Source organism: Eschscholzia californica, unplaced genomic scaffold, assembly GCF_041429995.1.
Source record: "Eschscholzia californica isolate CP2 unplaced genomic scaffold, dmEscCali1.0.p SCAF_3, whole genome shotgun sequence".
In the NCBI taxonomy this organism is placed as follows: domain Eukaryota; kingdom Viridiplantae; phylum Streptophyta; class Magnoliopsida; order Ranunculales; family Papaveraceae; genus Eschscholzia; species Eschscholzia californica.
In genome coordinates this window covers 49,659,625-49,672,522 of record NW_028238420.1, presented here as the reverse complement: position 1 = coordinate 49,672,522, position 12,898 = coordinate 49,659,625, and the positions used below count along the sequence as shown (strand labels likewise).

At 36.3% G+C, this 12,898-nt stretch overlaps 1 protein-coding gene and 1 pseudogene across 2 annotated transcripts; one reads left to right on the top strand and one right to left on the bottom strand.

Annotated features, from left to right (window-relative positions):
* Window positions 1–3,056: 3,056 nt before the first annotated feature.
* LOC147551306 (pentatricopeptide repeat-containing protein At3g26782, mitochondrial pseudogene) lies at window positions 3,057–5,997 on the bottom strand (annotated as a pseudogene). The gene has a single exon (XR_015238622.1). The product of XR_015238622.1 is annotated as a pentatricopeptide repeat-containing protein At3g26782, mitochondrial pseudogene (transcript).
* A 1,202-nt stretch (window positions 5,998–7,199) lies between these two features.
* LOC147551305 (CASP-like protein 1E2) lies at window positions 7,200–8,227 on the top strand. Its single transcript, XM_086670369.1, has 2 exons — window positions 7,200–7,683; window positions 7,760–8,227. The coding sequence occupies exons 1-2, from the start codon at window positions 7,463–7,465 to the stop codon at window positions 8,091–8,093; spliced, it is 555 nt and encodes a 184-aa protein (XP_086526495.1). The 5' UTR covers window positions 7,200–7,462; the 3' UTR covers window positions 8,094–8,227.
* The last annotated feature ends 4,671 nt before the right edge of the window (window positions 8,228–12,898 follow it).

Below are 12,898 nucleotides of genomic sequence, written 5' to 3'. Positions count from 1 at the left end.
AAGATAGCCATTGATTCTTGGAGGTAGCTAGCCACTTAATTTTGAAGCTCTGTGATGAAAAATAGAATAGAAAGAGCTTGTAGAAACTCTACCACCCTAACTAAGGCTTATATATACCTCATAAAGTTGAAAATATTTATGGGCTTGATGAAACTGCATGGTGTTTGCTTTCCAATCTCTTTTTATTTTTTAGCTCTTTTTTGTTTTGGCTTCCTTGAGCTTTTCTCAATTAAGTGATATCTAAAATGGCTTGACCATGGAGTTAGAATCACAATTTTTTTTTTTTATGAACTAGTTAGAATTACAATTAGTAAATAGTAACTCTACAAAATGAGGTACCATGGGCTAATGAAGCCCTTTTCTCATTGGGTATTCCGCTATCTATTTTTAAAACTTCGCTGGAGTAGAATATCTTTGCAGTGGTTGTGCTTTCTTTGAATTGCATTGGACAGTCTTGTTTATACTTATCATTGTCTTACCACACTAATGACTCCTTTAGTATATAAATATGCAACAATCAATGAGAAATACCAAAATGTCTACCTAAATCATCCCCAAGCCTTAAATCGCTATCTTGAGAGTGATGCTCACCATTCACATAAAACCTTAGATTACTATCTTGGCAGACATCAGACAAATTTTAAGGGATACAACGTTATGTTAAGTTTGGGACTATTCTCACACGCCCCCTCACGTGTGACATTCTTTGAGCCTAACACGTGTATTTCTTTGGGCGATGTGGAGCACGTGTGACTTTTAAGTCTATCACGTGTGGGCCTAGTTCTGATACCATGTTAAGTTTGTTGTCATCTAACTCAAAATCAATTGGCAATGAGTGGAGATGACCTAGACCTTAAATTCTTGGTTGGGAAATGTGTATTAATCAAGAAATGCGAAAGAAGTGATATGTAATGACTAACAAAACTTCCACTCAAATGCCAAGCTCATCATGATTTCACATTTGGACCTTCGGATTTAACTAAATGGGCCTAGGCCCAAATGAATTTGGATTGTGGAACAATGAGTTTTTTTTTATGAAATAGGTGGAATAGTGAGTTTGGAAGTAGAAGATTCCCCCAAGCTAAGCCAAGCCGAATAATTTGGTGGCGTGAAGAAATTTGATGAGAAGAGAAGAAAACTAGACGTGTTTACGTAGGCAAAGAGAAGGGTGGAGATTGCACGTGAGAGGTCACTAGCCGTTACTTTTAAACGGTCTCCACTTGTACACCGCGTCCTCCATTTCTTACGTGGCACTCTTTCTCTTTATGTTTATTTCTCTTGTTGCTTTTTTCCTCACGAAAATCCAATGGCATTTTAGTAATATGTCAATAGAACTAATTTAATTTTATGTTCAATTAATCATTGAATAAATTTTTCCAAATAAACTCAGCCTTTGTGTTATAAGCGAACATGTCTATTAGCATCCAAGTTATGTTTCAAGAAAATTTTATGAAAACTCAAATTTTTCTAACAAGGGCTTATTGACCCTTGAATATAAGGCATTCAAACATCAAGTAAAGGTACCAGAATTATTTCAACAAAAAAAAAAAAAAAAGTAAAGGTACCAGAATATTTATGTATGTGATTAGAGAATTTTATTTGCCTCGACTTAGTACAGTAGAAATGTTTTTGATTATTTCTAAATTTTTAGAAGGAAATGTTAAAAGAGGACGCTCAAAATAAGAATTGTTGTAAAGTTACTGGTTACTGTTCATTTACTTTAGTCAAACTAGTAAGTTGTTTGCTTATAGCACAAGATCAGGTGCTATTGGCAACACCCACAAATAAATTATGTCTTAAATTTAGCAAGTAATTTCATAGTAGGATAATGTTAACCCTAGCCCATTGTCTGACTCGAGTGACCCACTTTGAAGATTTTTAGGTCTAGTTTTGCAACAGACTTCATACATATGTAACAAATTAACTTCAATGCATTGCATCTACCACTCACTACCCTCTTCTCTTAATTCATACAATGAACCCTAGATGGATTCTATTTGTTAAACAGTTACAAAAGGGATTGGATGATCCTCGAGTACATAAAGCACGAATCTCGAGAACAATCAGACCATCCATAGCACGAAAAATGATATCATTATCTTATATTTTTGAAAAGAAGTCTCACCAACCAAATTTGATGATGATGATGATTAAGTTTGTATTGAAGTTCTCTTGACTTTAATTGGTTTTTCGTCGTGTTTTGGTTTCTTTAGTTAGTTTTATGCTTCTCTTGCTTTATATCTTTAGTAGTTATTCTTCTTTTAATGCTTTGTTTTCTTTTATTGAGATATAAAGTCTTCTTTCCTTTTCTAGGTGAGGCTCGTAAGATCAAAATACTTCTGATTTGTCATATTTATACGACAAATCATGTATGTATATACATACATTGAAGTCCTAGATTACAAAGTAATCTGGCTTAGCATCAGTACACTTCGACAAATCAACAAGAATCTAGAAATGATCAAATGCAAATTTCAATTTCTTTTAAATTGCCTTATCTCTTTCTCCTTTAAGTTTTTTATTTCCATTTTTGGTCTCGACAAGGGACTTAATCATCGATCCTAATTTTGATTTTAAGTTAAGAATAAGCTTTCTTCTCATCTTGTATTTTGTTTGTCTATTTAAGATCCACCATTAAAAGTTAATAGTTAATATTATTTGGGGCTCATTGTTATTTATATAACTAAAGACAAACTAATATATTTTTTTGTTTCCTAATTTGAGGTCATGATAGCCTTATCTTGACCTAATGAAATTTGATGTTTAATCTGTTTTTTTCTTTCCATTTTGGTTTCAAATGAGTTCCACATAAGACATCTAGAACAAAATTGTTCTATTTTCTTTTCTTGCACTTATTGTAAACAAAGTAATCTTATATAATTCTTTACTTGTTTCTATCTTTTTCGAACTTCGCTCAAGAAATTTGTGCATTAATAAGCTCAAGGACAAGTACAACTATGTCTCCTTTTTATGCAGTTAGAAGAAACAATAAGGCAAAACAAAGAACATCGATTTACTTAAGAGAATACCAATGCTACTCGAAACTAATTTAGATAGAAGAGAAACTTAATCTCTATATTTTAATAATCCGCGACTTTAGTTGGAGTTGTGACACAATTACATAAGGAATGTAAACAAAGTGTAACTATATAAAAAGCTATAAAATTAATTAGAAAGAAATACCCCATTTTACTAATGCTATTTCTAATATCTTACCTTTCTAGTACTATCTTTATTCACCATTGTTACACTTTGTTTACACTCCTTGCATGTGAAAGGAATCACCGAATCAGGATAGTTAAGCTTCACTCAGAGATGATAAAACATAATCAACACCATATTCTACTTCAAATGACATACTTATATCACCAATAATCACCACAAGAACATTTTCCATCAACAAAATGATGAAATCGGTTTGCATCTCTGACGATAATTTCCCTCTTAACAATTTTCGAAATGTACTTCGTAACAGTATGACAATCACCACAGACACGTAAATTCTTCGTTATTCTGATAATACTTCCGGCCGGTGTACTTATAAGCCCAAATGAGATTGCTAATCTCTCACTGTGACCCCAAAGTAACTTCACCTTCATCTTCTCGTCAACGTCACGAAGAACACAACTTGTATCGGATGCATAACCTAAAGCTTCAATCTGAATTCTTAAGTTCTCCAAGATTTGATAAATTTCTGCCCAATATGGGTGTGAATCATCTCCTGCAAAAAATGTATGAACCGAGTTTCTAACCTCAATCAAGCTATACCCTGGTGTTTTTCTCAATCCTCTATTCCTCATGAGACCTCTTATGTAATCTACTTCGTTCCATCTTCTTCCTTGAGCATAAATATTCGATAAGATTACATAAATTCCAGGGTTCATTGAGTCTGAACTAAGCAATTTATCGGCTATTCTAATACCCATATCTATGTTTTTATTTATTCTGCATCCACTAAGTAAAGCTTCGAGCACGGAATTGCTAGACTCAATCGGCATTTGGTTAATTACGGCCTCTGCTTCTTCGAGTCGACCTGCTCGACTAAGAAGATCAACTAAACAAGCATAATGTTTTTCACTAGGATTAATTCCATTCTCTCTAGTCATGAGCTCAAATAGATTTATCCCTTCTTCTACTAGACCTGAATGACTGCAAGCAGATAAAAGAGAAATAAAAGTAGTTTGATTCGGTTTAATACCTTCGTTTTCCATCTTACTATAAACCTCAATTGCTCGACCTCCATGACCATGAACTCCATAACCCGTTATCATAGAGTTCCATAAAACAACGTCTTTAGAAGTATTTTCGTCATCGAAAACCCTCCTAGCAGAGTCTAATTTGCCACATTTGGAGTACATATCGATCAAGGCACTTCTAATAACTTCATCTAGTGTAAAATTGTATCTCATCAAATGAGCATGAACACTTCTTCCTTTTCTCAGAGAACCCATATGAGCACAAGCATGGATCAAGCTAACTAAAGTAACAGCATTTGCAGCTACTCCTTTCTCTCTCATCTCACTAAATAAATTCAATGCCTGCTCCGCTTCCCCGTTTTGTGCTAATCCCATCAACATTGCAGTCCATGAAATCACATTCTTCTCTCTCATTCCACTAAAAACAGACTTCGCAAGATTTAGAGCACCAGACTTGGTATATAAATCAACGATGGCAGTTGAAACGATGAGATTCAATTCAAGTCCTCTTCTTAAAACACAACCATGAAGTATCTTTCCACTATCCAAACTAGCTAGTTGAGCAGAACCTTGAAGAAGGCTAACAATTGTTGCTGAATCAAACTCATAATGACTCGAGATTAATCGACGAAATAGTTCAAACGCTTCGAGGACAAACCCGTTTTGTACATATCCTGAAATCATTGCATTCCATGAAACCAAATTCCTAGTGATCATCCTGTCAAAAACCCTCCGAGAGTTTTCTGTATCACCCAATTTAGAATACGTATCAACTAATGATGTAAGAACAAGAATATCAGAACCCATCCCAAATCCATACAGAAATCCATGAACGCATTCCGCAAGCTTCAAACTTTTATTCCCTTCACAAGCTTGAATCAAACTTGATAGAGTTACTGGAGTAGGCCTAGTCCCAGAACTCAACATCTCGAAAAACAGATTGAAAGCTCTACGGAAATCGCCAACTTGCACATACCCTCCAATAATCGTATTCCAACAAACAACATCTTTATGTGGCAACTGATCAAATATTTTTCGACCCTCATCTATGTTACCGAATTTAACCGAAAAATTTATCATCGAACTCCCCAAAAATCGGTCATTCGCTAGACCATTATCAATACCATTTCTCATTATTATCTTCCCGGTTTCGATATCCGCCAAGCTAGTACAAGCCTTGAGCGCGAAATTACACGTATGACTATCAGTCTGTAAACCACGAGACATCAATTTGTGATATAGTTCAAGGGTCTGTGAGAATTCCTCATTTCTGAGATACCCACTCATCATAGCATTCCATTGAGAGATTTTTGGTTCAGGAATTTGTTCGAACACTTGTCGTGCAACTTCCAAACATCCCAAATCCGAATAAGTTTTAATTAGCTTAATAGCCACAAATTCGTTTTCAGATAGAGAATTGGTAATGATTCGAGCATGAAGTGATTTAATGGTAACGAGGGTTGTTGAGAATTCTTGTAAGAGGGAGAGAAATTGGTGTATAATAGGTGGTGATTGTTTGAATTGAGCATCTCTAATGGCGGGTGTGAGGGTTGTGAAGGAGATTGAAGAGATGGAAATGAAGGGTAGTTTGGAAATGAATAAAGATCGAGAAATAGAAGACATGAATACGGAAATAGGTTTAATTGAGTTTTAGGGTTAGTGGAATTTAGAGCCGACGCCATTAGTTCTCTGTTTCATAAACAAGCGCCAGTGTTTTTATATTTGAAATTTTAAATATAACGGTCCATTAACCTCGAACCATCCGAACCGTGATGAGATTTTGAAGGTTGCTGGTGGGCCGCGGATTGAGATGGTCAGAGTGCACTCGGTCCGAGCCTAATCTATGTTGTTCAAGCCCAAATGGATAGGGCCCAGTCTAAGTGCCCTCGGACTGCACTAATCCGTGAGGCGTGAAGAGAGGGAGGCCCAAGAGTAAAAAAAGAAGAACCTTGGTTGTCCGAGTAGTTAAAATGTTGACATATACTCCAAATGTCCTTGGAGGTCCCGGGGTTCGATCTCCAGAGAAGGTAGAATTTCTGGATTATTGAACTTGGGGTTATTAGGGCATAAATAATATAGATGGCCTTTAGGTCATGGTTAGTTGGGCTTTAGACCCGTTCTTGTTTGATTTGGCAGTTACCGAACTTATCACATCTTTGATGTATCAACGCCATTATAATGACTATCGTAAATCGAAGTCACATTCCAAAAAAAGAGTAAAAAAAAAAGAAGGGCGCCTATAGACGCATCCGATTTAATTCACTAACTTCCCAAACCTATCGAACCTAATAAGCACGTGTCAAATGTGCCATCTTTAGCCCATTGTCCTGCCGGACTGGCCCATTAGTACAATCAATCACTGAGAAGTCCAATCCAATAAGCCCATTTCACAGAGCACCTCATTCATCTTTTATTTCGGGTAATTTTCGAAACCACCTATATTTGGAATATATGCCCGCTCCATTAAAACAGTTTCACCTACCATCTCTGCCATATTTGCTTCAACAGAAAAATGTCTAAAAAAGTGAAACTAAAAACAGAAACAATCAGAAAACAGAAGATGCTATACCCATCCGTATCTCATTATTGCATGTTCATGACCTTGCTTCTAACCTAACTCCAACTCTCATACTTCAAGTTTTAAATCGACCATGCTAGTTGCATTGAATCTCTTAGGTGAAAGAGTCGAAATCGAATTAATAATAGATATATAAAGCATTCTCATTATTGAGAGAGACAGGGTAGTTGTTCTCTTGTATCTATCCTCCATTAATTCCATCAGAGTGCCTTCTTTATACTCGTCTCACACGGATCACCTTTCCACTTCTGTACTCAACTCATATTTTGTTCGCTATCCGTTCACTTCATCTTCTTTTGTTGTTGGGTGAAGTTGCAATAAATTTACAACAAGACCAAAAACCTAACCTTTATGCGTTAGTTTTACTTACACGACAGATCCTTCTCCGCTACAAAAAATAACATTTTTTAGCGACGCATTTACCTGTCAATAATGAGGGTAAACTGTTATTTACAGAGCGACGGTTAAAGTCCCCTAACAAAATTTTATTTGTTGTTCTTCTTTGTACCTCTCTCCCTCTATATATACCCCCATCTACCTCTTCCTTCTCATATGGTGATACATCTCTCATCTCACACACCTCCCTCATCCCTTGTTCTCTCCCATATTCACCTTTGGTTCGTTCTACTTCTTATTTTTTCTACTTAATTATATCCGTCTGACCGTCTCTTTGAGTAATAGAATAGCAATGGAGTCTCAACACAAGACAGAAACAAGTACAATAAAGTCAAGCACAATAAGGTCATGTGACTTCCTAGTACGATTCGTAGGTGTAGTTGCTACATTGGTGGCTGTTATTACAATGGGAGTCAGTAAACAGACCAAAACCGTCGCCATTACGGTTGTTCCTACTCTGCCATCACTGAACGTTATCGTGGTTGCTAAATGGCAGTACTTCTCTGCCTTGATGTAAGTAAAGCTTTTATTCTCCATCATCTACCATTTCATATAGAAACCTAACTATTTTTTGATAATGTGATTTTAGATTCTATATGGTGGTAAACATTATAGCCTGCATTTATGGAGCACTCACTATGATATTAGCGATTGGAAACCGATTGAAGGGGTTAGAATTTACAGTAATCATTTTGGATATGATAATGGTGGCTCTGCTTTTTGCTGGGAATGGTGCTGCTGGAGCTGTCGGTTTAATCGGATACAAAGGAAACTCTCATACTCAATGGAAAAAAGTTTGCAATGTTTTCGATCGCTACTGTCATCTTGCCGTTACATCTCTTGGCTTGTCCTTCATTGGATCTCTCATGTTTTTATTGCTTTTGGTGCTAGCCACATCCAGGCTCACCAAGAGATCTCTTTAGTTAATTAATGCTTGCTGGTTTCATTGGGTCTCTCTCAATATATATGTATGTATAATATTGAAAAGGAAAAGGAAGTGCATTTACTAGCAACTAGTCATGTAATTAGCACCTCAAGTAAAAAGTACTTTTATATACGTACCTGAAACAGATACGCTTCTGTATCCGAACCACCTAACTCGTCTGAATCAAATGGACCTAAAATCAACTCAAATAAGTCATTAAAACGAGTCAGACATAAACGAAACAATTTCAAATCTGACTCGAGATTTGCAATCTAACTTGAGTCAATCAGACTTTTGAATCGGATTTCAGCTTCGAGTTGTATACAAGACAAACACTACCTAACTTCAATCTGGTTAGACCTTGAATGAGCAATTTGCAAAACCAAGTCGAGAATGTTTGTCAATACAAAAATGGTTAGAATAGTCCCTCATGAGAAAAACGGTGATCTAGCAACCAAGAGTAACATGTCTAGGTCCATTCCACTCATTGCTATTGGTTTTGAGTTGGGTGACCACAAATTTAACATGGTATCAGAACTAAGCCCGTACATGATAAGTTCAAAAGACACATTTGTTTTACGTCAACCAAGAAAAGCATGCGTACATCGCTTGAAAGAAGGCCCCTCCTGAGGGGGAGTGTATGGAGAAAATGCGACCTAGTAACCGAGAATAAAATGTCTAGCTGGTCTCCACTTCGTCAACCTTGACCAACTTACTCTGTCTTCAGTCTTCAATATTATATACATTGCCTTCAGTCATATCAAAGACCACTACCTACATGAAGGTAATAATACTGATTAAAGAATAATAGGATACATGATATATGACGGATCGTAGATAAGAGATCCGACGGTCAAGATGAGTTCCAGAAATAATATGCGTGTGTAACACGTGTATGTACGTGACAGATCGAGAAGACGAGATCCGACGATTAAGAAGAATTCAGAATATATATGAAGATATTTGAAGATATGTGAAGATATGTAATATTTAGTATAATATATTCAGAATATCTTTTGTAACTATCTAATGGTAATTTTAGATAGATTTTGTATTATTTCCTAGTTTAGTAATCAGAAACTAGGAAACCCTAAATCCCAAGCCATCTATAAATAGGAGAGGGTTCTAGGAATCAAACTCATCGAGTTATGTCTGACCAATGTAACCGATCAAACCCACATACACTTGTATGTGGTGATTATTAATAAAGAGTTATTTCTCCGTGGATGTAGGTCTTGAGTATTCGACCGAACCACGTTAAATTATCGTGTCTTTTACTTCATGTTCATATCTCCGATTATTTATATAATCGTGAATTTAACATGGTATCATGAGCAGGTTAATTGATCCTGAGTAATGCTTCCGCAAATTTCCAACTTTTCTTTTAGTTGTGATTATATTATATTTCAATCGTGTATACCATTTATTTTCCAAGATTAGTCTTGTGATAGGAGATCCGAAAATCAAGTAAAAATAGAAGATTTTTTCAACCAAGAATAGGAGATCCAAAATTATCGATGATTTTATGGGATTATTAAAGTTCATCGAAGACGCACTTCTTCTCTAACCAAGGTATGATTCTACATTTTTTCAATTTTTTCGAGTTTTGTAGACCTATTTTAGGTCTGAAATTAAAAATAGAAGTTTCTGAACCAAACTATCAGATCTGGTTCGTTTTGTTTCCCTGTTCTGGAACAAAGTTCCACTCGGTTTTTACCACAACCCGCGGCCAAACAAACCCTTAGCACACGCTGACCAAGTCACCGACTTTTGAGTCGCGCCTTTGACCAGTCCGCACATGTTGACTGTGCTACACCAATCTCTAACCCGGTTTTTTCAACCCGTGTCTAACCCAGAAACTGGCCCTACCCCTTATTTCTTCTTCTTCCCGTGATAGTACCCTTTTAGGGTTTATTGCTGTTGAACCAGCAACTAAGCAAGTGAGTAACTCCCCCGTTTTAGTATTGCTAATGCTAATAGGTGCCTTCGTTTTGCCATATACCGCCGCCGAAGTCGTGTTGCTGCAACGAATGTAACGAAGCATCGATTTCTTTTGCTTCTTCGTCCATTTTCTCTCTCTAGAAATAAATCACCATTACCGGTCATATATAGGGCTGGGAAAACGGTCCGGAAACTCGCGATCCGGCCCGAACCGTGAGAGACCGATGACCGAAGCAGCCCCGAGCCGGGCTAACCCGGCCCGATATATCGGGCTAATAGGGCCGGGACTCGGACAGGTTCTCAATTCCGAGTCCCGGCCCGTTAAGCCCGTCCGAGTCCCGGCCCGATGCATAGCCCGATTACAAGCCCGACGACAGAGCCCGACAACATAGCCCGACAGTTAGCCCGAGAGGGTACCCGTTAGATACCGCGTGTCATTTTATAATCCAACGGCTGAGATAGAGCTCCCCTTCAAATCACATCTCAGCCGTTGGATTAAAACGACGAGCCTATAAAACCCCTCACAGCCGAACCCTAACCCTTCTCTCCTTCTCCGCCTCTCTCTCCCTCTCCGCCTCTCTCTCCCTCTCCGCCTCTCTCTCTCCTACCACACTAGACACCAGAAACTTTAACCCTAAACCCTAAAGCTTCACGAAAACCTTAAGCTAGAGCTTGTTTGTTAGTAACCCTAGTCCCTAAACGAAAACCTAAAGCTACTGGTTAGTAAGGATCTACAAAAATCGAAAACCTAAAGCAAAATCGACTAGTAAGGATCTACAAAAATGGTTAGTAAATCCTTTTCTTCTATCTACTTTTAGTCTTCATATGTTTCTACTTCTGCATGCGATGTGGGTTTCGAGTTTGGACTTTGGAGAAAGGCGATCACTTCTGAGTTCTGATGATGTTCGGTTAATGGTATACGCTGATGATCTTTAAGATCAAATGAAGCGGTTAAGCCTTCGAACTCATCTTAGATAGGTTTTTTATTTTTATTTTCTGTTATGATCTTGTTATTTGTTTTTGATTTGTGAAAAGTTATACTATGTTGTTATTAGATCTTAGATAGTTAGTTTAATCTTAAAATGTTAACAGATCTGTTTGATCAGACAGATCAGAGTTCTAAACCTTTGATCTGTCTGATCAAATATATAGATCGGATTAGGGTCTGTTCTTGTTGTAATTTTTTTTTTTTGTGATTGATGACTTGAAGTCGATGTAAGATGTACCATGTACAGACACAAAAAATAGTGGAATTTTTTTTTTTGTTCTGAAACAGAACACTCATTTGATTAAACAGATCAAACTCAAATGAGTGTTCTGTTTCATAACCGTTAGATAATATTGATACAAGATGATAGATCATAGATAATAATCTTTTTTTTTTAGTTCTGAAACAGAACACAAACATTGAGTTTGATATGTTTAATCAGACAGATCTGAGTCATCTAACTATCGATCTGTCTGATTAAACAGATCCGAGTGTTCTGTTTTAGAACCATTAGGTAATTAATAATATTTATAGATCTCTTGTTTTAGAACCATTAGATCTTTTTTTTTAAACAACTTAATGAGACTTGATCATAGATTAAAGTATTTTTTTTTCAAACAACTCAGTCAGACTTGATCACAGATCTGAGCCAACATGATGATCTTGCCTTCATATTCAGGACAATTAAAAACAAATCTTCTTCTTCTCTCTTTCTTTCTTTTTCAAAACAGATCTTTTTTAGAACTACTCCTCTTCTGTTTTTCAAAACTACTCTTCTTCTTCTCTCTTTCTTTCTTTTTTAAAAAAGGTTTCTTACCTTCTCTTTACTTTCTTTTTCTAAAACAAATCTTTTTTAAAACTACTCTCTTCTTTCTGTTTTTCAAAACTACTCTTCTTCTCTCTTACTTTTTTTTTTAAAACAACTTTTCTAACCTTCACTTCTATTTACTTTCTTTTTCTAAAAAAATCTTTTTTAAAACTACTTCTCTTCTTCTGTTTTTCAAAACTACTCTTCTTCTTCTCTCTTTCTTTCTTTTTTAAAACAAGTTTTCTAACCTTCTCTTTACTTTCTTTTTCTAAAACAAATCTTTTTTAAAAGTACTTCTCTTCTTTCTGTTTTTCAAAACTACTCTTCTTCTCTCTTTCTTTCTTTTTTAAAACAAGTTTTCTAACCTTCACTTTTATTTACTTTCTTTTTCTAAAACAAATCTTTTTTAAAACTACTTTTGTTTTTCTGTTTTTCAAAACTACTCTTCTTCTTCTCTTTCTTTCTTTTTTAAAACAAGTTTTCTAACCTTCACTTCTCTTTACTTTCTAATTCTAAAACAACTTATCTTCTAAGTTCTTAAACTTGTCTGTTTTTGAACTTGTCTATTTCTAACTTCTATGTTTCTTACCTTCTCTGTAGGACTCATGATTTCAGACTGGATCACTTGTCATTCCAGTTTTGGATGCGTTGTTTAAACACTTAGAAGGACCGAATTGATGAAGAACCTAAATGGTTCTCCCAATTGTGGACACTTCTTTGTTGTTAGAACACTGTAACCAAAATGGGTGATTCAAGGAAGCTGGTTAGAAATTGAATGTCTGAACGAATATTGATGTTCCTACAAACCGATGATGAATTTCGTTATCTTAGATCTCTCATGAACTCAGCTTAGTAGAATGACTTTCTATGTTGGCTGTGGTTCTACTTGGTTGATTTGACGGAGAGTCAGAGTGGTGCTCATGGAGAAATATCTCCTGCTGGTACTGCTGATCCTCCTGTTCCTGGTGTGTCTGCTCCCGCTGGTTCTCCCGCAGGCGAAGTAGATGTGCTGACTGGAACGTCAACCTGTACGAGAGGCAGAACTTCTAAGGTTTGGGACTTTTAT